Source organism: Ursus americanus, chromosome 8 (assembly GCF_024610735.1).
Source record: "Ursus americanus isolate L20-20 chromosome 8, mUrsAme1.1.p, whole genome shotgun sequence".
In the NCBI taxonomy this organism is placed as follows: domain Eukaryota; kingdom Metazoa; phylum Chordata; class Mammalia; order Carnivora; family Ursidae; genus Ursus; species Ursus americanus.
The window spans coordinates 79,596,485-79,623,183 of NC_142134.1; the positions used below are offsets into that span (position 1 = coordinate 79,596,485).

At 59.2% G+C, this 26,699-nt stretch overlaps 1 protein-coding gene across 3 annotated transcripts in view; it reads left to right on the forward strand.

Moving 5' to 3' along the window:
• Window positions 1-308: 308 nt before the first annotated feature.
• Window positions 309-26,699, forward strand: part of SORCS2 (sortilin related VPS10 domain containing receptor 2) — a 451,416-nt gene continuing 425,025 nt past the window's right edge. Inside the window, exon 1 of one of the 3 annotated variants that reach the window (XM_087864306.1) lies at window positions 309-818. In XM_087864306.1, coding sequence (XP_087720432.1) covers window positions 351-818 — 468 coding nt within the window. In that variant the 5' untranslated portion in view covers window positions 309-350. Of the gene's footprint in view, window positions 819-18,199; window positions 18,347-26,699 lie in introns of those variants that run through there. The other 2 variants (XM_087864305.1, XM_087864307.1) reach the window with 2 other exon arrangements.

A 26,699-nucleotide genomic window follows, 5' to 3' on the forward strand; every position in this document is an offset into this window, starting at 1 on the left:
GGGAGGGAGGAAGGGAAGAGGGCAGGGAGGAAGGAAGGCGCAGGGGAGGACCGAGGAAGGGAGGAAAGGGCTCTGTGGCTCGGTGCTCCTCAGGACCTCGGCCCAGGCCCTGAGCGGGTTGGCGCTCGCTCGGCGGGCGCAGGGCTGGCCGGCAGGTGGCGGTGCGCCCTCGGCTGCGCGGGCGGCGGCGGCAGAGCCGCGAGTCCCCTCCTCCCGCCGGCTCCCTCCCCTCGCCGGCTCCTTTCTCTGCGCTCTCGCTCGCGCTCCCCAGCGCCCTCCCGCTCGCCCGGCCGCGGTCTCCCTCGCCCGCGCCGCCCCGCCGCCAGCCCCGTCGCCGCCCCTCGGCGACCATGGCGCACCGGGGGCCCCCGCGCGCCCCGAAGGGCCCCGGCCCCGCCGCCCGAGCTCCGAGCTCCGGGGCGCCGCCGCCGCCGCGCTCGCGGCCGCTCCTGCTGCTGCTGCTGCTGCTGCTGGCCGCCTGCGGGGCGGCGGGGCGCTCCCCCGAGCCCGGGCGCCTGGGTCCCCGCGCGCTGCTGACCCGGGCGCCGCCGAGCCCGCTCCCGGGGCGCGCGCTGCCTGGCGGCGGCGAGGACAGCCAAGCGCGCGGCGCGGAGCCCGGCGCCCCGGGTCTCGGTCGCGTTCCGGGTCCCGGAGAGGACGGCGCCCCCGCCGCGGGTCAGGGGCGCCGGGCGCGGGCGGCGCCCGTTGCCGGAGCGGCTTCGCGGGCGCAGGTCTCGCTCATCAGCACGTCGTTCGTGCTCAAGGGAGACGCGACGCACAACCAGGCGATGGTGCACTGGACAGGCGAGAACAGCAGCGTAAGTGACCTCCGCGCGCCCCCCGCGGCCCCTGCCCCGGACACTTCGAGCCCCCCACTTCCGGACCGCCCCGCGGTCACCCCGGGCGTTCTCGCCGACTTGGGGACGCGAGTCACCTCGGCGGCGCCCCTACTGGACTCTGGCCACCGGTTTCTTGGGGAGAGGTCCTCAGATATGTGAGCACCCTGCCTCACAGGGTTCTGGGACCCCGAGCCACCTCGGAGGCGCCCCCACTGGCCTCCAGGTCCCAGGTTACGGGGTGGAGATGTCTCCCGAAGCTTCGGGACCCTGGTCACCTAGGGTGCCTCCAGGTCCTTTAGGACCACCCAAACTCGTGTTGCGCCCTGACCGCTCTCAGACTCCACCCGGTCTGCTCAGCGTTGTGTTCTGCGATTTTGGCTGCGGGACCCTGTCCACCCAGGTCTACCCGGGACCGCTAGTGGTTTACCCTGGAGCTCGCTCCACGGGCTCCAGGAATTCCCCGGTCAGCTCGGCGTCGGATTCTGGGACCCCCTCTCCGGATTCCCCTAGTGCGACCCCGATCTGCACCTGGAAGCGCAGGGATCTGCGTACCCACGGAGTTACCCACGCCGTGCTCTCGACCCACGGCCGCAAACTCCCTGCCCTCCCTTCACCTTCCCCGCCGCTCTGGAAGTTGGGCTCCCCCACCCCGCCACATCTGTTAGGGTCTTACGCGCCTCCTTCCTCTCCGCGCTGCGCTGTGGTTCCTATCCTCCGGGTACCCGCCCATCTTTTTTTTTTTTTTTTTTTTGGTGGTGCCTGGGGGGTGGGTATGGGGATGCCCTCATATTCTTTCCTGGGGGGGCTGCCTCAGCCTCGTTTTTCCTGGGCAGATGACCAATGGTCAGGCGTGGGTCGCCTCCCAGCAGCCCTAGTGGGTCATCTCCAGTTTGGAAGAGTGCAGGGAGGTGGCAGCTGTCGGCGCCGGGAGGGGGGCTGTTGGGGGGGGCTGTTGTGGGGGGAGTAGAGATGGAACTCTCTGCTTACTCCCTTACATCGTTGTTCACTCGGATCTCCCCCAGTGGCTGACCCCCCCCCCCCCAGCTCTTCTGGACAAAGTTCTGAGGGGGCAGCATGGGGCCAGGACCCGTGCATGCTTTGGGAGTGGGGTGGGGTGGGGCTCTATGGGCTTCCCTAGCCAGGAAAGGGGTGTAACACGGGCTGGGGGCACTTTTACCCCCCTCCTCCGTCTAGCTGTGCTGGGCTAATGGGGTGAGGGTGGGGCGGATTCTGTGGGAGCAGGGAGGGGTGGGGAGATGAACGTGTTGGACTACCCTATCCCTTCTCCAGCAGAATCCAAGGGCGGCGCATCAGGGGCAGCACTGGCCGCACTTGATTGGTCCAGAGCCCAGGGCCCTGCCAGTTCCCCCCCCCCCCCCCCGAGCCCCTGGGGGTGCAAGGGTGCAGGCACCAGGTCTCTAGTCTGGGCATTTCTGCTACCTCTACTCAGACTAGTAGCGTTGGCTGGAGGGTGGGGGGCGGTTGAGTTGACTCCCTGGAGGCCAGCAGGGGGCGCTCAGGGAGCCAGGTGGAGTGGGGGTGGGGGAAAGGGGCCTGCCTGAAGGTAGCAGGCACCCCCTCCCTAGAAGAGCCCCAGGAGACCGTCCCTGTCTGCACCGTGAGAGAGGGGTTGGACCCCAGATGAACGGCTAGGCCCAGCCCTTCGTCACTCCCCGTGCTGGTGAGCAAACCCTGTCTGCTGGGCTGTGAGCTCTTAGGGACTGAAAGGTAACCCGGAAACCAACAGCTCGAGGAACACGTGAGCATTTCAGGTCATCCCTTGGGGCCAGACTGTCTCAACCAAGCCCCCCCCCCCCCCCCCTGCTGAGGTGCTTGAATCAGCTGCTGATCATTTTCCCCTCGGTCCCTCGGCCATTTTCCCTTCATGGGGTGGGGGAGGTGGGGGTGGCAGAAGGGTGAGGGGGGCAGTCAGGGGTAGGATCAGCACCTTAAGGACTCAGTGGCTCCCAGCACCCACCCCAGCATGAGCGCAGAGCCAGAGGACTGTGCACCCTCCTTGGGGGGCATGAGGAGAGGGCTTGGGCTAGCGGGGCTGGAGCGCGGGGTGGGGGTGGGGAGCGTCAAATGAGCCTCCCTGGGTCTGCTCTCCCCCCGCCCCCCCACGGGTGCTGGCTCAGTTGAGTGACTGCTTTGTAAAGAGGTGGCTTGTATCCTGGCTGTTGTCAGGTGAACTCCTGGAGAGGGGGCTCGGGAGGGGAGGGGATCTGGCTTCCCTTTGGTGGTGGGGGGTGGGGGGCAAGAGGTCCAGAACAGGACAGGAGCTTTAAAGCCTGTATCTCTCTTCTGGCCCCCTGCAAAGGGGAGGGCAGGGATAGCGTGTGCAAAGCAGTGCACAGCCTGGCACTTAGCACACACTTTGGAGGCGGAAGCCAGAAGTACCTTATTACCCTCAGTGAGTGTTGTTGTTGGAGAGGTGAAGAGAAGGCAAGCAGCATCGAAATGTTGACCCAGCAGTGGGCTTAGGTACCTTCTCACTGCTGCTTCCCTCCTCCTGCTCACCCATCCTCTGGGATGGGATGTTGAGGCGGACGGAGTTCTCTCTGGAAAAGCAGGTCATCTTCTGGGCCTGGGGAGCAGCTGGTGCCTTGTGAGTTTCACCTTGCCGGCGGGAGGCTCAGGGGGAGGGAAAGCGGAATCAAGTGCTAAATGAAAATGTGTTTCTAATTGTTACTTGCTCAGTGCACAGGTGTGTGGTGCAGGCAAGGCGTTGTTTTCTGGGCCCGCAAAGCTCTTAGAAATGTACTTTGCTCCCTCTGTTCTCAGCGGGCAGCCACGGGGCCAAATATACTAGCCGGCATTCTGCCCTTGGTTTCACCTGCACTTGAAGGCACCATCTTTTAAGGCTACAACAGGGAAGAATCTAACTTGGGGCCAATTCGTGGTGCGGAGTCTTTCACAAATTTTATTTCACTTCATCTGTCCAGGTAGGCAGACCCTGGAAACTCTTCTTTGCAGGTGTGGTCCACAGGAGCAGAGAAAGTGTTTGCTTTACTGTGGCAGGTGTTGTCAAAATTAAAGCGTTTGGGGGCGCCTGGGTGGCACAGCGGTTAAGCGTCTGCCTTCAGCTCAGGGCGTGATCCCGGCGTTATGGATCGAGCCCCACATCAGGCTCCTCCGCTATGAGCCTGCTTCTTCCTCTCCCACTCCCCCTGCTTGTGTTCCCTCTCTCGCTGGCTGTCTCTATCTCTGTCGAATTAATAAATGAAACCTTAAAAAAAATAAATAAAGCGTTTGCTGAGAGGGATAGACTTTTTGAAATAGTGTTTTCGAGCATCTGCAAGAAGGAGTCACAGGATTGCAAGCGACAAGGCCTTGTCACCCAGTACTGGGAACACGTGTGCATTTTCCTTCCCACGGCCTGATTTCTTCCTGCTCCCATGGAGATAGGGAAGCGGACTTGCCTGCAAGTTCAAACACTGCCTTTCCGTCTGTTGAGCTGTAGAAACAAATTGTTATGTGTGAAATTAACGTTTCATCGAAACCACTGGGCATTGCCTTTGAGGAATCCAGGATGGGCTTTGCCCAGAGGCTCCAGGTTTTGCTTCTCTTGAGCTGCCCTCAAAGGCAGAGGTGTGATTTGAAGGTAGGAATCCTGTGCTTATTTTGTTTAAGTATAGCTCACCTGTGCGCCTTTGCTCACAGCACTTGAACTTCAACTTTGGTGCTTCCTTGTCACTTGAAGGTGACCTTGTTGTGGTCAGACCTAGTTGGTTCAGTGTTGTCACCGCTATCAATGTGAGCACCTCTCCCCATCCCCTTCTGTCCCCGTCCTCACCCCCGCCCCCATTTTCCACATTTGCTCCATGCTGTGTCTACAGGGTTGGGGTAATTCTGAGCTGGTTATCCACGTTCTCTGCTCCGGGGTCTAGAGGAACCCGATATTTGTGTATATGTTAGATCCAGGGAGCCTGGGCTCCAAATCAGACGTACAAAGCTTTCGAGGGTGTGAATTGGGTCACAACAGCTTGCCAGATGTCACGATCTTGGAGGGCAGGTGTGTGAGTGTGTTTGGGCTGCCGTATCAAAGCCCAGACCGGGCGGCTTCAACGACAGAAGTGTATTTCCTCCCAGGTCTGGAGGCTGGGAGTCTGAGATCCAGGTGTGGGCAGGTTGGTTCCCTCTGAGGCCTCTCCCCCTGGGGTGTAGACAGCCACCTTCTCCCTGTGTCCTCACTTGGCCATCCCTCTATGAGTGCTTGCTTCTTCTTATAAGGACCCCCGTCAGATTGGATCAGGGCCCACCCGAGTGGCCTCATGGTAACTTCATTCAAACCTCTTTAAAGACCCTCTTTCCAAAATACAGCCCCAGAGAGACTGGGGGTAAGGACTTCCACATAAGAAGTTTGCGGAAGGGGGCACAATTCAGCTCATAGCGGCAGGGAAGGGGTCTCTGTTACCTTTTCATTCCCCGAATGTAATGTGGTGGATCTCAGGGTGGTCCAGTGGGAGAGAAGGGGGGGACACCGAAGCTCGGGTACGAGGGGCGGGTGCCATCTTCCCTGGTGGGGAAATCGGGGAGGTTGCATGGAGGAGGTGGCATCAGAGTGGCCTGAAGAGTGAAAGGGGAAGCGTATGGGAGATGGAGAGGCACATTCAGTGGGGAGGAACAGCTCAAGCAAGCTCTGGGAAGTGGGAGATTAAAGGTGTGTACCTGTCCTACGAAGAGACCGCGAATGCATCGTGCGTGGCGAGGGATCAGAGGTAAGAAGTTTGGGGAGAAACAGGCCGAGGTCGGCTCCTCACGGACCCTAAGAAGAGGCTGGAGAGCCCACGATGGCAGGATGAGGTGGTGGCTTTGTTTCGTTTTGTTTTGTTTGAAGGTTAAAAGCTCTTATGTCGAAAGGCTGAAATGATTGTATGCTAATTGGAGCCGCGAGGTTGTGCAAAAATGACTTGGAAATCCCCTTTTGCTATCCCTGAAGAGTTGGATTCCGTTACGTGTGCTTTATTCTTTCCGCAGACCTCCGACCTCAGGTGGAGTTGAGCAGAAATAGGGCTTAGGCTCCCTGCCATCGTCGCTGGGCTCAACAAGGCGCTGGACCCCTGAGCTTGTAAACAAGGAGGTTCCTGGGGAGGGTGCCCGGGAGAGGTCGAAGCTGCGTGTGATCCCAGTTCCTGCCGCACGGCCCCCTCTGCGCTGGTCTTCTTGCCTCTCGGGCGACCACGCGCTTTCCTGTGTAGTCACTGTGAGCCGGTGGCGTTCATCGCAGACATGGTGGTGACGATGCACACGTGTGCCTCGGAGCCTGCTGGCCTGGGGCACCCCGGCCTCATCCTTCCCGGCTCAGAGATCTCGGCAAACTGACTAAATTGGGCCCTGCTGTCTTGGAGCTGGTGTGGAGGCTCGCAGGCTGGCTTTGCGCGGTAGGGAGGTGACCACGTCGTGCTCGGACAAGGGCCTGGCCCACAGCGAGCGCGCAGGAAGCGATGTTGGAGTCCTGTCTGAGCTCCTGCAAGCACCCGGGGGCGGCGTGCTGACGGGGCTGGTGAGGAGCCTCGCAGGGGAGGCTGCTGTGAGACGGAGGCCTGGGCCAGACCCTGGAGGGGCTGTGGGAGGGAATGGCACGTGAGAGAGCTCTCCGGGTGAGGATGGACGGGGTGGGGTGGCCCCCGGCGGCAGGCCTCTCTCTTTCCCAGGGCGGCGGGCTTCAGGGTTCTCGGCCGGCCTCCAGCGAGCAGAGACCATAAAGGCCTCCCAAAGCGCTTCTAGTTCTTGAGTGAACAGGTCCAAATCTGGTGACAGAGCTGACTTGCAGCCTCGTGTCTGATGCTGTGGTTTCTCCGAGGTGAGTTTGGTAGCTCCAGGGTGCAGGGTCTTACGTTCAAGCCTGCTGGATGTTCCATGTGATAGTTTGGAATTCCAGGCCACCACAGTGGGCCTCCCAGCATTTTGGGGTGGGGACTGGACTGGAGAGAGAAGTCTGGCCCAGGGAGGCTGAGCTGCGGCTGGTCAGCGTGTAGATGGTGGGCAGATGACGTGCCCACCCTTTACCAAGGGTGACCAGTGGCCACCTAGGGAGAGGCAGGCGGAGGTCAAGGGACACAGTGACCAGGGCTGAGTACCTGTCACATTTGCTGTCCTGATGAGGGCCATGCAAGCCCCTCGGGGACCGTGGGCCTGGTGGCTGGGCCGAGAACAGCGAGAGTAAGGGAAGCCTGTGTTAGGACAGGCGACAGTGGATGAAGGTGTGCACGTGGGACGCAGAGCCTGGGGAAATGCCGTATTTAAGGAGGTGCCTGCCCTTTGCCCAGGGTGACCCAGGGTGACTTAGGGTCTTCTCCCTGTGCCGGGAGAGACCCCACGAGTTTGAGAGCCCCAGGCGAAAAGAGGCTTCACGTTAGCTCTTACATCAGCTGCTTTCTCTGGAGGGTTATGTTCTGGGGATACAGTGATGAGCAAGATCAGACACGGCCCCTGCCCTGGTGAGATGTCTGGTCTGGATAGGAGTTCATCTTAGAGCATCCCGGTGCTGTGAGAACCTGCCCTGGGGAGGTCAGGGAGGACTTCCTGGAGGAAGTGGTCATGAAGCATCTCTGGAGGACCGGTGGAGTCCGTGTCACTTGGGCCGAGGAGCAGGTTGGAATGGAGAGTGTGAAGGCCCAAGGAGAGGCACGGGGGCCTGAAAAGCCTGGAGCTACTAGGACAGAGAAAGGACATCCGTCAATCAAGAAGCCTGGCTTGAAGGCGGAAAAACGGCCCTATTAATAAAGTTCCTGAACACGCACAAATCTACTTTTACTTTAATAAAGTGGCTATTTAATTTGTAGTTGCATGAGAGTTCCTGAGAGTATTTTAAAGAGGTCGTAAATTAACTCCATCCTTCCGCACGCCCCTTCAGAGCAGAATGTGGCCCAGCGCTCAGGCCTTCTAGAGGGTTGCGGTTATTTTTAATTTTTATTTTATTATTATCTTTTGGGGCAGGCTCAGGCCCTGAAGCGGGGAGTACGGGGTTGGAGCGGTCGGGAAGTACGCTGGACGGTGCTGAGCACCCCGTGCCTTTCTCGGCCCGGAGAGACCCGAGGCTGAGCTCGTGCATTGCCTTGGGCTTGGGGGCACCGTCTTGTTTCTCGACTCAGCCTCCAAAGGTGGAGTTATTTATAGATTCTTACAAATGGCCCATTTCACCCTAATCCCTCCTAAAGCCCAGCGTTTGTGGGGGTGCTTCGTGGAGCAGGGAGGCCAACGAGCCGAGATGCGGGCTGCCGCCGCTGCTCCTGGCCACCCTGTTCCCCCGGTTCAGAAGCCCCGGGCGCAGGGAAACCTGGCTCTTGAGGCTGGGACCACCAGGCCTCCATCCATGGCATTTAGAGGGTTGAAAGCAAGCCTGCTGATCTGTTCGCAGTCTGCTCTTGCTGCGGGAATCCTGTGAAAGCCTCGTGCTGGGCGGGAGCTTGGATTCTGCGCGTGGAGGAAATGCCATATGAACATGAAATGTGCCCAGGGCTGGCGTTCCCCTAAGTCAGACCTGCTGGCTTGCACGCCGAGTCTTCCTAGATCCATGGTCCTCCTGGTCCCAGGTCAGCAGGTCAGCGGGAAGCGGATGGTGGGGGTTGGGGATGCCCTGTGCACTGGTCCACGGCAGGTGGCCACGGTGTATGTGGGCCCTGACCTGCTCCAGCTTCTGCGGGAGACGGAGGATTGTTTTCAGCCTCATGGGGAGCTGGCGGTTGGCACAGGCCCACTGAGGGCAGCGGCAACATCTTTTCAACTTAAGCCCTGTGGCTCGGGGACCCTTTACACAACGTGTCTCGAGCTCATCTTCTTCCTCCGATTCAGTTGCGTTTGTCGGCTTAAAAAATTAATAGAGATCCTTGAACGTGAGCTCTCACAGGAGGGCTGAAGGAAAAATTAAACCTCGATGTACTTCGGAGGTAGGAAAGTTCCTCCTCGTTCTGCATCTCTGTAGCAGTCAGCTGCTGTGTTTGCACAGAACATTACAATCTTTTAATTAGTTTCTTCTCACACCACCTCGAAGATCTTAAAATAACACCACTCTCCTTCCTCAGTAATTTTCTTGCAAAAGCAGATAATTTCCTTGCAGTGCGGAGCTCGCCTTGACTTCAACAGGGCATGTCCCTTGCACGGCGTCGTTCCCCGATGCTCGGAGATAAATTCGGTTCAAATCAAAGTAAGAAAAGAGCCAGGCCGAGTGTGGCTGCTTCTGTTCAGATCAATTTTAATTCAGAAAGGGCTCTTTATGAGGCCGCTGTGGTGTGCGTACTTCCAAAGCGTCAGAAGTAGAGATAGCATCACGCAGGCCCCAGCCGGCATCCCTCGGCTGGAATCAGCTGAAAGCTTCTGCGTCTGATGTAACTTTATCTTAGAAAAACAATTCCTCGTTATTGACATAGTGCCGATGAGCAATAATGAAGTCAGTAATCCTGGTCCCCATTGAGGGGTCCATTGCTGCGCCAGGCGCCTCACCTGCCTTCCCTCCGTTAGTCCTGCAAAGGTGACACGATTGTCATAGCCACGTTACGGGTGGGAAAAGTCAGGTTCACGGCAGCACGGGGCCTGCCCGAAGCCACACAGCTAGTAAGGGTCCAAGTCGAGATTTGAATTCTTGTCCTCCTAAGCCCGAGTGTTTTTTATTTTAGTGCAAGAAATCTATTTTCTTTTTTCTTTATTATTATTTCGGATTGTGGTAAATACAAGTACCATAAAATTTACCATCATGACCACCGTGAGGGGTCCAGCTCAGGGACATTAAGTGCATTCGCACTGCGGGGCAGCCGCCAGCGCCCTCCGACTCCAGAACTCACTCATTTTCTCAAACAGAGACTCTGTCCCCACGAAACACGAACTCCCCGTGTCCCCTGCCCCCAGCCCTTGGTGCCCGCCCGCTGTTCTGCTTTCTGTCTCTATGATTGACTCCTCTGGGGGACCTCACGTAAGTGGAAACGTACATACGTGTCTTTTTTGTGACTGGCTTGTTTGTGAGCACAATGTCCTCGAGGTTCATCCATGTGGTAGCAGGTGTCGGAATGTCCTTCCCTTCTTAAGGCTGAATAGTAGTCTGTTGTCTGGACGGACCACATCTTCTTCATCTGTCTGTCCGTCTGCCCACGGGTGCTGGGGCTGTGCCTGCCTCCGGCTGTTGTGAATCACACTGCTGTGGGCATGGGCGTACAGATGCCTGTGGAGGTCCCAAGTCCACTTCTCCTGGGTGTGTCCCCAGAAGCGGGATTGCTGAGTCATGTGGGAATCCTGTGCTAGGGTTTTGGTGGAGCCCGGGGTCTTACCTGCAGCAGAAACTGCTTGCGTCTGCCTTGAGTTCTGCCGGCCTGCCCGTTGGCTGCATGACTGCAACCCCCAAAGAAGACCACCGCCCTGTGTTTCTGGAGGAGGACTGTTGACCGTGTTGGAGGCAGTCCCAGGTCTGGAGAGGACCGGCAGCGAGACTGTGAGTGGGAGTGGCTTTTGCTTCTGCTTTCTTCCAATCATCCTGGATTCTGCCCCCGTGACCCGGGGGAGGGGCTGTTGAGCAGAGCCCGGGAAAACCAGCTCTGTCTGCTCTGCGAAGTCAGAAGGAGGCCGCTTGGTCCGCTGCCCGGCCAAGGAGGGGGAAGAGGCAGCCGTCTGGGAGATGCCGTCCTGGAGCTGCCGCCCTTTGAAGGTTGGTGGTGTGCATCTCAAGTTCCAGCTCCTTTCACTTCCTGCCTGCGTTTAGGAGCTTTTCCCTATCGACTGCCTCATTGACCAGCGAAATCATTCAATGTGCCCTCTGCAAAAATAAAGCACTCAATAAAAAATCTCAAGTTTTTCTCAATTTATTCCTATCAATACCGCTTAACCCCATCCAACTTCATTTTCTGACTTCTCCTTTGACCACTGGACGGGGCTCCTGCAGCAGCTCTCCTCCGTGGTTCGAGGGGCTGCTGTGTGCCCTGCTCAGTGTCAGGCACTGCGGGCCGCCCCCGGACGCACACTCAGGGGCTTCCTGGCTCCGGTGACCTGACACGGGCGTTCTGGGCTCTCTCTCTGCCGTGGACTTCCCCACCCCAGGTCTGGAGAAGACCATGGAACTTTGTCAGGATGTTGTTTTTATAATGAGCATACAATAAAATCTACAGGATTCAAAGGAAGCCAGTTCTGTGGCCATGTAATTAGCGAAATACTGAAATGAATTTCTTGACCAACAAAGCAGAAGGACCCAGAAGAAAGCAGAAACTTGTATGCATGTAGAAGTAACAGTGATGCAGGTAGGCCGTGGCCCGTGGAAAGACAGGGGACAGATGGACCCCATGGGATTGATTTCCCTTCCCTGCCACCCCCACACTCCAGCCCTGCTCCCCGGGTACCATGTCCCCCAGGCTCCAACCCCTCCTTGGCCTCCCAGGCCCCTGAGCCTCTGGGCTCGGGGAGAGTGGGGGCTTTTGTCTGCTTGTTCTCTGCTGTCCCCCAGTGCCCGGTGCCTAGTAGATGCTCAGTAAGCATTTGAGCAGGACAGGAGTGACCACTGGTCCTGAAGGCTGCCAGAGCTCAGAGGCCCAGCCCACTGCCCACTGCCTGCTTGGGTCTGGGAAAGGACAGAGCAGGGGCCTGCTGTCGGTCACACGGCCTGGGAGTGACAGAGCTAAGGCTCCCTGTCCAGCTGCCTGCTTTTTGAAGCACTGACTGCTCCCCATCCCTGAGTAGAAAGGCACATGTTGTCTTCTGGAGAGATGGGGAGGTGTTTCCTGCGCGAGATGAGGCCAAGAGGAGAGCTGTCCAGAAGCTTCTGAATCATGGCAGTGGCTGTGTGGCCAGGCCCCAGTGCCGCCACGCCTCGCACTTTTGCCCTTTGGCCAGGAGCCAGGGCACTCTGGTGAGAAGGTACCTGCTCCAGAATTAGGGGCTTTAAATAGCGCCCCTGGTTCTAGCCTCATTTCACGCATGCAAGACAAAACGCCCGGGAGGTGGCTGTGCTCAGCTTCTGGACCAAGACAAACGACTGGGTGGGCTGGGGTGCTGCCTCTGGTGGAACTGTCCAGGACATGGCTTGTGGAGCAGCGGGAGCACCAGCTCTGGAGCGGCGGGAGCACTGATTCTTGGAGCAGCGGGAGCACCGGCTCTGGAGTGGCGGGAGCATCGGCTCCTGGTGGCCTGAGTGCCCTTCTCCAGTCTCTGTGGCCTGGCCATCCATCTGCCAGTGGCCTTGCACTGAGCGGTCCCTCAGGCCGGCCCCCTGGAGGAGTGGCTTCTTTCCCTGTCACTCTCCTGTGTCATGTGTCCCTTTGAAGAAGGTGCCATCTTTGGAAGCCAGAGTGCTGGCAGCACCCGCCAACAGTGCCCCTTATGCTCCCCGATGTGCTGCACAGAGCTGCGGGAGCACGCACTGGCCCCTCTGGGGCCCAGGAGGAGAGCGCTGGTGTGTGCAGAAGCTGGGGTCGGAGGGCGACGCCGGAGCCCACTGAGCAGACCGTGGGGGTGCCCGTCAGAGCCGGGGGTTCAATGTGGTTACGTTTTCCTGAACGGTTGGTTCAAGTACAGCCGAGCAGAGCCCAGCAGTATTCATGAAACATTGGGCTCTGAGAGTCTGCTGGTACAGAGAGCATTTCTTGTTGATGGCTGGGTTTTCACAAGTTTCTTGAAGTGAATTATTGCCTGGAATGCTCTCCTCTTACCATCAAGTCAGACTTTCTTTCCATCCTGTCCCAGGCAGCAGAGGCCTGGGCCGGCACAAGGAAATCCGAAACCTGCGGCTCTCGGGGCTGGTCTGGCTGGAGGGAGATTTGGGGCCGGCTTCCTTAAGATCCTTCTGCTTCCTCCCCCCCCCCCCCCCCCGGCCCTGGACAGTTAGCAGCGTCCTCTCTGGCACAGAAAAAGCAAGAAAGATGAGCCCTGGACTCTGAGGCGGCCTTGTCCCCATCCGCCTGGCCTGACCGCCTTACTCCTCGAGGGAGTGGAGAAGGGGCACTTGGCACAGTTTGGTGCTGGCCACCTTGGCCTCTGAGCCGGGAGAAGGGGGGGTTGGGGGCCATCCGTGTGGCGTGTTGGGAAAGGAAGAAAATTCCCTTCACTTCTCCAGGCCACGGGGGAGACCTGCCTTCCAGAGCATTTCCAAATGGCCTCTCAGTGCTCGCTGTCCACTGAAAAGTTCAGAAAATTATCATCAGGACAGGGCCTCGGTAGAACGGAGCTGGAGGCAGGGCCGGTCTTCTGCCCTCAGTCCCTCTTCTCTCTTCTGTGGACACATTTCCTGGGTTCCCTTCCTGTGGGCCAGGCTTCGTTCTAGGCATGCCAGCGATGGATGCCACTCTCCTGAGCCAGCCGTCAGAGGCTGACCGCTGGCCTCCAGGCTCAGCGGGCTCCATGGCCCTGGAGCCCATGGATCAGCCAGCTCCGCGGGCTCCTCCTGCAGGATGAGGCCAAGAGGAGAGCCATCCAGAAGCTTCTGACTCATGCAGTGGCTGTGTGGCCAGGCCCTGGAAGCCACAGGGAGCCCCAGGCTCTTCCACCAGGAAGACCCAGCACGCTGCTCACGCTGAGTGAGACACCTGTCTGTCACTTGACAGGGTCAGGAGCCCCACCTGACCGTGGCTTACAGAGCCCCTGCATGTGTCATTCCTTGAGTGCTCAAGGCCGAGAGCAGGGCTCAGGATGGCTGCTTTAAGGATAAGAGGCCACAGCTCTGTCTCCTCCTCTGTCTGGGGCCCTGCAAGACCCCGGGGCTGGGCTTGATCTCATGCTGTGTCTCCCTCGGGGTCCCTGGAATTTTTGTGGGGATGAATCCCCCTGTCACGCTGCTGATTGGTGGCCTCTCCCTAGTCGCATAGATGAGCTTGTGGCCATGCCCAGGTCTGGGGTCTTGGGAGCACTGAGAGGGCTCTGAGAGGCTGATCGGCCATGTGAGCCCACCTGGCCCACCTGCCCTGGCTTGGAAGGGGCAGAGTGGAGGGTGGCCCCATTTGCCTCCCCATCTTTCCCCCAACACAGACAGTGTGGCCCCCACCTGCCCCACGGGTTCCCACCTGCCCCATGGCCCCCACCTGCCCCTGACCACACTCAGGCCCTGTTCACACCCACGGCCCTACACGGGGGTGTCCCCTCTGCTCTGTTGCCTCCCGGCTACGAGTGGCCCTGGCCAGCTGCTAACCTCATGCAGTTTTGTCTTTCTCATCCTTAAGGAGTAATGAGACTGTCCATGACCTTGTGGATGGAAGGCATGTGTAAAGGCTGGGCTGGGTGCTGGGGTGCCCCACCTCACCCCTGCTGCTCAGGCTGCCCCTCCTCACCCCTGCCACGCTGCTCCATCCTTCAGGGACATGGTCCCTCACCCTGGGCCTCACTGCCTTCCTTCTCTGGGGCTCCTAATGCCTTCCCACCTCTGGGCTTGGCTGGCCCATCCTGGGGTGTTCTCTGGGGTGGGAGGTATCAGGCCAGAGGCCCCCCTGCCGGAAGGGAGCCCGCCAGAGAGTCAGAGTGGGGTCAGCTGTGAGGCTGGCTCGTGGTGCTTAAGCCCCAGGCTCGGCCCAGATCAGTTGTGTGTTTGGAGGTGTGGAGGGCAGAACCCCCCAAGAGCTGTGGCTGAGCCTCACCCCTGGCTGGCATGTGGGCACCGATCTGGGATTTTGGGGTCATTTCCAGTCTGGGGTTTGCTGGATTCCGAAGCTCCCCCCGATGCCGGCAGATCTTGTTTTCAGTGTGGCGGGAGGATGGCCGAATGCCAGGATGACACCCCCCCCCCCCCGCCAGTCAACGGCTCCCAGAGCTGTACTGACGCCCATGGGGCTTGGCCTGAGTTTGCACTTCCCTTACAGGGCGTTTGCGAGAGCGGGTTTGGAATGGTTCATTCGCTCATCCGACAGCGAGTTGTGGAGAGCCAGCTTCAGGCCGCACCGGCTGCCAGGAGGGCACCAGTGGTGACATGGCCGAACAAAGGGTGGTCCCTGCCCCGTGAGGGGACAGATGACGAGCTGCAGACACAGGGCAGGAGCGAGTGGGAGGGTTGCCGTGAAGTGACGCACAGATGTGCACGTGGGGTCTCTAACTGGGGTGGGGAAGCGAGGGCCTGAGTGAGTCAGTGGTCAGGGAGGGTGTCCTGGAGGAGGGGGCGGCATTTCCCTGGAGGTCTGTTGGGGGGCCGCAGCAGTGCTGTGTGGGCTGCAGGTGGCAGGCGCATGCTTAGGGCGCGTGTCCTGCTGGCCCGGCCTCCTCGGTGCTTATCCACTGACTCGCTCTGTTACTGGGGACCTGTGTCCTGCCCTGGACCTGGAAGGGGTGTTGGGGACGGTGGCTGGGCTGCTTGTGGCTGCCTGTCCTCTCCCAGGCAAGCCCCCCTGTAAAATGGGGGTACATAGTGCCCACCCCGTCACATCATTGTGGCCCCAGAGTTGAGACAGTTCATGTAAATACTGGTCACCGAGTCTGGCACCCAGGAAGGGGGCCCGGGGACCTGCTGTCCCCTGGCCATGTCAGTCACTCCCAGACCTACAACGAGAAAGGCACTAGGGGCAGGTGGGGGGGGGTGGTGGTCAGCTAGCCGCCAACACCTGGGGGCCCACAGAACTCTTCTAGGAGCTCCTGCTGCTCCTCAGATGCCCGGATGTTTATAGCAGAGCTGAGTCAGGGTGGCAGACTCACCTGCGTAAGAAATTTCTTGTGTCTGCAGTTTTTCCTTAAGTCAATAAATTCTGGGTCTCTGACCTCCTGCCGGGAGCAAAACTGGCCCCTGAGCCTCCACACCTGGAGAAATTTTGGAATGTTTCCCAGAGGTGGTGGTGGGGAAGGGAGTGGACGGAGGGAGCGCAGGCATCCAGGTGGTGGGAACGGCAGGGCAATGGAAGCGCCTAGAAGGGAGGGTCCACGGGTGGAGCCTGGGGCGGCCTCCCCGGCCTGTCACTTCCCTAGTGTTTGTTACGGCGCCTTCTTAAAGGTGTGGGTCTGTGGCCGGCCTCTTGAAATTCCACCAAGTGCATACACATCCCACCCACCGGGCCATTAAGGAGGAAGCTGTGTGAGAGGTGGAGGGGCGTGGGCGGATGCCTGAGACTGTTGGCTAGTCCTTAATCCCTTTTCTTCTCATTCTACCTGGATGAAAGTGTAATGGCATTTTTTCAGAGTGGTGCAAGGAGATAATGAAGGGTGTCTGTTTCTGCATAATTCCGTCAAGAATGTTCCTGGGTGGGTAAATCCTGGAGGGCCTGTCTCCCCGGACCTGCGCTTGGAGGCAGAAGGCAAAAAAGGGGGCAGAGTGCAGGGGGGTCTGGGGGCGAGAGCTTTCGGGTCTTTGCCTCCTCTCCCTTGGCCTTCCCGGGCTTCTCTTCCTACCCCGACTGGGATGGACCGTCCGCACTGTGGGGTCCCACTGACTGTTCTGGCCGACTGGTCAGACCTTCCTACCGAGGTTGAAGGGGCCGTGAGGGTGGGATGTGTGTTCCCATGTCCCCGCTTTCCCATAGCTCCTGTAACGCTGTGCAAGGGAGTGTGCTAAGCAGGGTTCTTGATGACAAGTCATAGAAACCTGACGCCAAAGAGCTTAAGTGAAAAGTAGAATCATCGGCTCACGGAACCAGGAAGCCCGGGGTGCTGACTTCAGGCGTGGCTGGCTCCAGGGGCCCTGACATTGGCACCAGGCCCAGGCCCTCTGTCTCCATGTCTGTGTCTGGGCTCTGCTCCCCGTGTGTTCACCTCCTTCTCTGACGGCCCACTCGGGTCGTGGCTCCGTGAGAAGCTGAGGCTAGCCCGCAAGTCCGGAACTCACACGCCTGGCCCAGACCCCGTGCCCAACCCTGGAGCCGCACACACTGAGGCTAAGAGGGAGTGGTTCTGGGGGGCACCCTACAGGGGGCACATGGGGAGCTGGAAGGGGGCCGGGCTGCGACCTCGGGCCTCCACTGGCTTTGTCGGCAGAGGGCCATCCTCCTACCTTGGGAGAGCACCCGGCCCTGTCGCATGATGCCCTTCCCCCTCCCCCAAAGCCCCGGCCTCCCAGGGCTGTCAGTGTGATTTCCACCTCTGTTCACGGGGCGAGGCCAGGAAGGCCTCCATCACCTCACTTTTTGTGGCTTGCTGTCTGTTGAAGCCCCAAACCATGTCGGCCAGGGCCCCTCGGCTCTGCTTGGGGCCGTGTCCACCTCCACAGAGCTCATGAGTAGAAGAGGGCCCCCCTTGCATCTGACCCCGGGTTGCTTGCGCTGCTTCTTGGCCACTGTGCCCCATGGGTTCCCTGGGGCACGGCCGGTGGCTGGAGCTTTGCGGTGATAAGTCTCGGGGTGAAATGCAGGAAGAGGTGGACACCACCCTGCAGGGGCCGTCGAGCCACGGGCACAGGCCACAGACAGCCAAGCAGGGCTGGAGGCGGCCCTATTGGATGGTGTTGCAGGTTGAAGGCAGTCGGGGGAGGGGTCCCCTCGCAGCACGGCTGTCCCGGCCCGGAGACCCAGGCGCCCGTGGTCCGTCCCTTAGCGGTGATTTTAGTCTTTCAGTGCCTTTGAGCGTGCCGCCAAAAATCTCAGCCCAGAGAAGTCAAGAATCACTGAGTGGGGGCGCCTGGGTGGCACAGCGGTTAAGCGTCTGCCTTCGGCTCAGGGCGTGATCCCGGCGTGCTGGGATCGAGCCCCACATCAGGCTCCTCCACTATGAGCCTGCTTCTTCCTCTCCCACTCCCCCTGCTTGTGTTCCCTCTCTCGCTGGCTGTCTCTCTCTCTGTCAAATAAATAAAATCTTAAAAAAAAAAAAAAGGAATCACTGAGTGGAATCATCTCACGCAGGTATTGCGAGGGATCGTAGAGCCTGGCGGCCTCGTTCCACAGACCGGGAGGCCAAAGCCTGCAGGGTTGAGGGCTGGAACGGAGTCCCGGGCCGGGAGCGGGAGCAGGCTGCGGCCCCGGGCACCCGCCGAGCCCCCGCTCTACTTTCAGGAGTTGGGTGGCTGGAGCCGGCGTCTGGGGCTCTCATGTCACATCCTACCCCCGAGCTGTGAAGTTCCCTCGGGGAGTGAGCGCCGGGCCGCCCTCGCGTGCCTTCCCCCTGCTAGGGACTTGGCCGCGAGTCTTTGCTGTGGAGCCTTCGCCTCCAGCCTCTAGCCCCGGGTGTCTGACGGGAGCCGCGGGAGAAGGTGAGTCACAGATGGTCTCCTCTGCTCTTTCAGAAGGAAGCCAGCCCCTGCACGCGGTTCCTCTGCCGAGAGGACAGCTGTCGGCTGGGAAGACTCTCGTGTGGATTCACTCACCCATTCATGCATTCGTTCATTCACATGGCACCTACTGTATGCAGGATGGTTGCCGAGGAGGAGACCCAGGAGAGACTCACAGGGTCTCAGCATTTCCAGGGTGCTTGGGATCCCTCCAGCGACGGGAGGCTCACCCCTTGCTGAGATAGCACATTCCAGGGTGTCTGGTCTCTGCTGACAGAGGCTGAGGTCAGCAGTGCGCTGGGCTTGCAGTGAGAAGACGCTGCCCCAGGCGGGGCGGGGTGTCTGGATGGATGAGAGGATGCCTGTCTTTGCTGGTTGGGTTTCTGGGCTGCGAGTCTGTTCGACTCAGGAGCGGGGGTAGCACCAAGTAAGTCCTGTGGGGGGGGGGCAGCTTTGCCTCCATTTGACGGCAAACCCCGGAGGGCAGGGGGAGGGGAGGGAGTCTTTGTGAATGTGAAGCAGCGCCACCCAGCGGAAGCCGCCCAGCCCCAGCCGGGTCTGCCTGGTGGCCGGCGGTGGTGGGGGCAGGGGGCAGCTGGGGCCTTTCGCTCGAGGCCACGTCGCTCGTACAATCTCTCGGGGTTGCTGGGAACACAGAGGTATTTTCTTGGGTTCTGGGAGGTCAGAAGGCCAAGGTCAGTGTCACTGGCTATGGTCAAGGAGTCAGCAGGGCAGTCCTTCTGGAGGCTCCAAGAGAGGCTCAGATCCCTGGTGTTTCTCAGCTTCTGGAGGTGTCCACATTCCTTGGCGGGTGGCCCCTTCCTTCTCACACCCCCCCCCCCGCCTCTGCTTTGTGGTCACACCCCATGACTCTGACTGTCCTTGGCCCAGGGCTACCCTCCCTCCCCCAACCGAGCTCTGCTTTCCATCGCATGGCCTTCTGGGTCACATCTCTCTCTGCCTCCCTCTTGTAAGAACCTGTGATCCCACAGGGCCCATCCCAATCATCCAGGGTAACCGCCCATCTCAAGATTCTCAAAACCACCTGCCAAGTCCCAGGCAAGGTAACGTGTGTACAGCTTCTGGGTTCAAGGGCATCTTTTGGGGCTGGTATCAGCTGCCGCTGCCCTCTTCTCCCACCAGCCTCCCCTGGCCCTTACACAGCGCTCTGACCAACTGTTCTTGGGTCCCCCTTTCCCATCTGTCTCTGGCTTTTGCCAATGGGACCATCTCTACCTGGCCTGGAACCTTCCAGCAAGGCCTCCTAAGTAGGGGCCTCCCCTGCTTTGGCCTCACCATGGCCGGCACCGAAGACCATAATATTCTGCCCTCCGTCACCTTCCCAGGACACTGTGCCCCGCCTCAGGGCCTGGAGGACCCCGTAGCCTTGCTCAGGCCGTGGCCCTCAGATAGAGCGAGTCTCAGTGAACGTTGTGGGATGGATGGTGAATGGAAGCGTCCATACTTGAGTGGCAGATAAATGAGAGGAAGGCTAACTTTAAAGCACATTTAACCGGTTTGTCTGATGCTGCATCTCTTGGCCCGTCCTTCTGTCTGTAGGCCTGTTTGGGGACCCATGAGGCTGAATCTGCATGCTTTTCTTTAAAACAAAGGTTTTAAATCCGTTTGGAGGCAAAATTTGGCCAACTTCAAACGATATCAAATCAGCAAATACTTATTGAGCAGGTGGAAATGGAAGGCGGCTCCCCAGGGTGGGGTGGAGGGGTGTGGTCTGCACGCCCACAGCAAAATGGCCCACGGCCTGTGGCTTCTGCTCGCAAGTGGCTTATTATTTAGTTGTGCGTGGGAGTCTGTGACCATAGCGCATAAATGAACGAGGAGACATACCCAGCCGTTAAACCCTGTGCGGGAAAAGTAGCCATGAGGAAGGTTTGTTGGGTGGGTCATTCCTGCTGTGGGAGCCAGAGGACATAGGCAGGGCTCACGGGGTGGGGGTGGGGTGGGGGTGGGAACAGGGTTTTCAGTGGTCGCCTGTTGTTTTCGGATAGTGAGGGTTGAGTGATTTGGGGAGGGCTGAGAGCCCTGCAGAGGGGAGCGCTAAGCTGGGGTAGGGGTGAGCAGGGTCCCTGGCCTGCCCGTCCCTGCCCGGCCTGCTTAGCTGAGTTATGGCCGGCAGACCAGGGCACCTCTCCGAGGCCTGGCTTCTCCCCACGCACGGGCCGAGCCCCTGGACCAGCCGGGAGTCAGGAGGGGCCCTCCGGAAGCAGAAGTTCATCTTTGGGGGTTTGTGAGCCATTGGACTTGGCTGAAGCAGAAGGTCAGATGAAACAAGGAAGGAAATCCACGCAAGGAGATCCTGTGCCCCTAGTGGCGCTTGGCCTGTTCACCTCCCGCCCGGCCCACCCTTGCCTCCTCGTCGCGCTCTGTAAATGGATCCTAATAGCTTTCTTCTCCTCCGTCCCTCAAAGAATGGCCTCGGTAGCCAGAAAGGAAATTAGTTTCAGGTGGAGGCCTATTTTTACCGTGGTGGAGACCAAACTGTTAATTACCTAGAAATCACAAGAGGATTTTTAGCCTGAAAAAGTTTTTTTTTTTTTCCTTGGGTTCAACTTTTCATGGATATTAATTATAGATATCGGCTTCAGCCCGCTGAAATAATTCCTCTCTCAAGAGATCGGAAGACTTTTCAAATGCTGTCCCCTTGTTAAACACAATGCATATTCTTTTCTCTGTGTCTGCTCAGTGCCTGGGATGGAAATATGAGATTGGGGCATTTAAAAATGATTGGATATCTTTTCTGTATTTAACCGAAGGTTGATTCCGTACTCAGTGTGTGTTTCCAAATCTCTGAAGCCAGTGGGGACTCGGTGATAAAGGTCGAGAAGGCAAGCCTTTAATGTCGCGAATATTAATCCTGATAGAAATGGCACGACTCTTCTCTGATACGGATGTGTCTGCCCCCATTCGTATCTGTGAAACATCATCCTGGGGCCTCCTGGGGCCCATGGGGGGCATGTCCCAGGCAGACCAAGACTCTGGTGTCCCTTCAAATCAATTTTCTGGAAATATCTACTCAGCATCCACGTTCCAGCCGTGGAGACTTTGTACAAGCTGCCCGTCCACCATCCCAGAGTGGGCTGTAGGCCAAGCACTCGTCCTCCAGAAAACCCTTCCCAAGCCCAGCCTTCCCAGAAAGGGACCAGAAGGGATGGATTCCAGCAAAGGGGCCGGTTGCTGTCCGGCTCAGGGGGAGAGGGGTCGGTGGAGGCCCCCCGCCCAGTCTGGGGCGTCCCTGTGCTGACCCCCAGGTTACGTGCTCCGTGGCCCAGTCTCCAGCGCAGTTTCTGCACTCGGAGCACGGCCTCCCGGGCGCCCAGACGCCGCTCTGTTTTCAGGCTCCTTCCCAAGTGCACGTTTGGTTGCTGTGCAGTGGGAAGTGATTTAGGGGGTGGGTTGGCGTGAAATTTCCGACAAACCGTTTCAGCACACTGCACATTTAATTTCTTTTATGTTTCCAAGTTGCTATAGAAAGTAAATGATTAATTAAGCAGCACCCACACAGTTTTTTTTGAAAAAAGGAATGATTTTTCAAAACAGAGTAATGCCCCAGTGATTTGTCAGCGAGCGCGAGAGAAGGCTCTAATAAGCAGAATGCTGTTCAATAAATCATAATTACTTACGTGGGCAAATGCGTCAGCTCGAGCCGGGCGCCCAGTCACACTGACTTTCTCTTTCATGCTGCAGAGCTGGCGGCTACCCTGGGGTCGACCAGATGTCCCCAGGCCCTCTTGGGCAAAGGTTAGCACCTTTTTTGTTTTTCCCCTGAGTTGCTGAACTGATGTCCTTGAAGAGTTACTCCCAAACTTTGGTGTGTCTCAGACTCTCCTGGGGGAGTTTGGTACGAAGACAGAGGCTGGAACCCACCTCAGACGTCCCGAGTGGGAGTTAGCAGGGTGGGCCTGGCGTCTGCATCTTGAGTGAGCTCTCCAGGCGTGTGATCTGCACCTGGGGGAGAGGCCTCTCCCAGGCATTGTGGCCTCCTGTGTGGCTGGGGCAACCCCCATGGCCCTCCATTTCAAGGTGTGCAGGAGTGTGAATTACATTCAGGACAGGCGAGAATCAGCTGATTCTCTGTGTGTGTGGACCGTGAGAAGGTAGAGCCGTGTCAAGGGGGCTAGTCAGAGGCAGAACTCACTGGGCATCTGCTCCGTACCAGGCCCATGTGGGCAGGTGGGATGCAGAGAGAGATGCAAGCCCTGCCTTACAGAAGGCCCCAGTCCAGCAGGCAGACGGGTAGGTAAATACCCACCAAGGCTGCTGGAGCAGAGGAGCGGCAGCTCATTCTGTATAAGGATCAGGGTGGGCTTCCTGGAAGAGGAGGTATTTCACTGAGACTTGGGGAATTAAGCATCCTCTAAGTGGCTCGTGTGTGATGAAGTGACAAGTATGGGCATCACATAGGCCCTTCGGGGCCTCTCCTGGGAAGGGCTGGGCTTGGGTGGGCTTTTTGGGGGATGTGTACTTGGCCCATGGCCCGCCCCTGCATGGTGGGGTGGGGCGATGCTAGTGTGAAGTCTCGACGGCTGGAATGTAGACACGTTCGTCTGGGGATGGCGAGGGAGCTGCGGGTGCAGAACTGAGCAGCCCCCCGGGGATGGACGAGTGGGGAACCTCACATGGGCGTGGCTGGCAGGAGCTGGTCTCTGGTTCCTGCTGGCCTCGGACCTGCATACTTCTGTGAGTGGGCGAAGTGTTTGTTGGAGGCCGTTCTTTTGGGAAACGAGGCCAGCCCAGAGTGGTTTTCTGTGATCTCATAGCGGCCGCCCGCGTCGTTGCCAAAGTTTGACTGAAAGATTAGAAAAGAAATCCAGGGATCTTGGCTTAATTAAGGCTGTTTTACGTGTCCAGCGGCGCCCTCACGCTGTTTTGTCGGGTATTGTGGAGTGTTCTGAGCGTGCTGGTCAGTGAGGTGACGGGGCTGACTCGGGAGTGATCGCTTCCCAGGTCAGAGATCTGTGGGTCAGTGCCCGGTCCGGTGAGTGTCCTCATTGCAGAGGACGCCGGGTCACTGCCAGCGTGCCAGGCTTGGGCAGGCAGTGGTCACATGGTGTCCTGGGAGGACTGTGGTTCTCTGGGACCCAAGGCTTTCCCTGTGGGGCTCTCCGGTTTCCCTGGACAGCTCCATTCAACTTGACAGTTGGGAAGAGGTGGGCTTGAACACAGGGACCCCATAGCTGCTTGGGGGGCCGGAGGGGGGAGCAGGGAGGCAGTGGTGGCCTGGCGGTAGGCTGGGCTTCCCTGTGTGAGACTCTAGGTGTGACCTCTGGCAGGACAAGCTCTTTGACCACAGGCTGCTGCTTGAAAGGCTCGCTACAGCTCAGGTTTTGTCGATCCTCCCGGAATGGCCTTTGAGCAAGGAGCCGGGGATCCCACTGGAGGGTGCCGGAAGGTGGGGCGTCTGCCGGTGGAGGGATGTGAGGACATGCCCAGATCTGTGGGAGGGTGCCGAGGCAGGAGGCAGAGCAGGGCTCCAGGGGTGCTGGGGGCAGCAGAACAGGGCGCTCTCCTCCTCCGCCCCCTGTATGCACTCACCCAGTGCTTTGTGGCTGCAGGCCTATGCTAGAGCTTTCCATGAACACACTGACTCCATCCTCGTGGCAGTCCTAGGGGGCAGGTACTGTTCTCACCCCACTTCCAGATGGGAGAGCCAAGGCACAGAGGGGTTAAATAACTTGCACCGGGTCACACAGCTCAGTGGCCACCCCTGGAATTGGAACCTGGCCACCTCACTCTGGAGTTGAAGTTCTTAAGTAGCATGTGAGGCGGGTAACTTCCCTGGGCCTCTGTTTTCTCATCTGTTCAATGGATCACTGAGGCCTACTAGGTACAGAGTAGGAACTCAATCGCTGTGTGACCTTGTTATGAATTGTTCCAGCAAATTAAGAAAGATGTGCAAAGAGAGTGTGGATGCCACAGGGGGCTGGTCGGGGAGGACTGCTGTGGCCCCCAGGCTCTGCCAGCAGGAAGCCTGCTGGGAGGCTGGACGGTCCTGTGAAGCCTGCTGGGAGGCTGGACGGTCCTGCTGGGAGGCTGGCCAGGCGGTCCCTCACCTCGCAGCATTCAGCCCTAGGGGTGGCCCTGGGAGCCTGGCTGAGCCAGCTGGGAAGGCAGGTCTGACGATGTTGAATTTTCTTCTCTGCACCTGCCAACTCGAGCCTTGTCGCGTGTGAAGGCAAACACACCATTAAGGCACCAAACAGGAATGTGGAATTGCTTTGAATAATTTGTGAGGAGTGGGCGTGGGTGAGTGGGGTGGGCTGTGAGGAGGGACGCTTCCCAGCTTCCCCTTCAGGACGGTCCTGAGGCTGTGATCCTGTCCCGCCTGCTTGCTGGGGGCCGGGTGGGCAACCCCAGGACCCCGAGCTTCATCGCATGCGTCTTCATCAAGGACCTCTTCACCTCGGGCGAGACGTTTGACCTCTTTGCTTTGAGGTTTCCTCTAAATGAGGTGAACAGACCAGTCTTCCCTGCATCTCATGGGGAGTGATGTGCGGGTGCTGTGAGAGGGAGGCAGGGACGGAGGAGGAATACGATCCGATTACACAAACCGTGTTGGCAGACTCCTGTTCATTCTTCAAAACCCTCATAAGACATTGCCTCCTCTATGAAGCCCTTCCTGATTCCCCCGACAGAGTCGCTCATGCCGGCCGCTCACACTGGTACTTTGCTGTGCACACGTTTTCATCATGGGTGAGCCCCGTCCAGCTGTCCAGCCTAGCCCGTCAGACGAGGGAACTCTGGCCGGCGGGACCAAGGCCTCTTCGTCCTCGTGTGCCCCATACCCGGTGCTGCTCTTGGCTCAGAAGGGGCCACAGCTGCGGTCTGTGGAATCGGAAGGAATACAGACCACAGCACTGGGCCCCACACAGGTTGTGGCGGGGAGTTCGTGGCATTGTGTCCTTGAACCCCTCTTTGCTTCTCCTCTCTTGGCGGTTTGAACCGGCATGGCCCAGCCCGCATGGGACTTTGCGAGTACTGGGTCCTGTCCTGGGAGGGGGCAGAGACGGGGTGCACTGGCCCCTGTTGTGGTCCAGGAACCATGGGGTGGGGCGGCCAGTCGGGGGCAGGAGCTGGGCGGCTGAGGGCCACGCAGACACCTCTCTCTTGGTGGGCTCTCGGGCTTCTCCAGTGCTGCTTGGCCCTGGGCCTGCTCGAGCTCCTCCTGGCATATGGTGGCCTCAGTCGTGGGGAGTGCTTATGAGGCGGGCCTGGGCTCCAGCGCGGTTCCTGCTGGGGAGTGGTGGCCTTTCAGGACACAGCCTGGGGAGTCACGCCGCGTCATTTGTGCCAACAACCTGTCAGAAGCCTCTCCAGATTCAAGGGGAGGGGACCTCGGCCATCTAGTGGGACGATAGTGAGAAATCACGGCCTCGGTGGGCCTGAGCCCCCAGAGTAGCCTGCACCGCCCTGAGCCCCTGGCTCTTCCGCGGTGGCTCCATGGGGCCCGGAGGCTCAGGAGCTGTAACAGCACGGCTTCCGGATGCAGGCTGAAGCAGGTGCCGTGCGTGCAGGACCGTCTCTGCTCCGACCCTGTGAGATGGGCAGCCCTCACGTCCGTGTGGGAGAGGCGTGTGGCTGAGGTTGCAAAGCCCAAGGGCAGAATCCGGATTTGAACAGGGTCTGCTTGACCCCAGGCCTGGCTTTGCTTGGCCCGCACAGGTCCCCCCACAGATGGTCGGTGGAGGAGGGAAGGGAGCTGGGTTGTATGGAGCACGTGCCCCACAGCCCGGGCCAGTGGCGTCCTGTTTGCTGAAGGGTTAAGTCTGATTTCTGAGGGGCCCAGCAGGGGAAGTGTACTCAGGGATTTATTCCTCACAGGTGGAGTGTGTAGGGCCGTGGGTCTGCGAGATGCCATGCAAGATGAAGAGAAGCCCCGGCCCTTCCCCTGAGACGCACGAAGCCAGACTGCATCTGGCCCAGCCGGCACAGGCCACCTCCCGCCTGCAGGCACCGCCCAGGCTGACACGCTGTGGCCCACTGTGGGAGGGGGTCTCACCCGTCAAGAGTTCACGGCCAGGCCTTGCTCTGGTTCCTGGGGGGCCATACCAGCTCTGGGCCTTCGAGGACCCCCAGGAAGTGCTGGAGCGGGGGCTCTTCCTGTTTCTGGTTTCTCACGTCTGGGTCTCCTGTGGCCAAGCTCACAAAGCCTCCGAATTGGATGATAGGCTTTGTCTGCTCGTGGCTGCTTCACGGGCTCTCCGGCTGATACACACAGAGGACCCAGGAGAAGACACCTCCTACCCACCATGGAGGGAGGCCTCGTGGATGGCGCCGCGGTGATAGCCGGCTGGGATGAGTGTGCCCTTGCAGTTTGCACACACAACCCTCTGTCTGTGCACACACTCACATGCTCTCGGGCTCCGGGTCCGTGAGAGCCATCCTGGGACAGGAGCTGGGGGCCAGCTGGGGCTTTCTGCGTCCTGATATCTAGAGAAATGGGCTCACGCTGGCCACCCCAGCACCTTGCAGTCTGAAGATGGCTTGTGATTTCTGGGTATGTCCAGGGCCCTGGCCCCCTGGTCACCGCGGGCACTGGGGTCCCCCTTCTGTGTGCTCTGGCTTTGCTCCCCTCTGCACGCACTGGATGAGAAGCTCCACTTGGTCTCGATTGCTCTAGAAAACCACACGTTGAGGTGCCTTGAGAGAGAAGTGGGCCACTGGTGGGGATGTGGCAGAGGACACTTTGTGTCGCCTCCTGCAGACGTGCTGCGGCTGGGTGCCCCGTGTCCCTCTTGGCAGCATGACCACAGGTGCGGGAC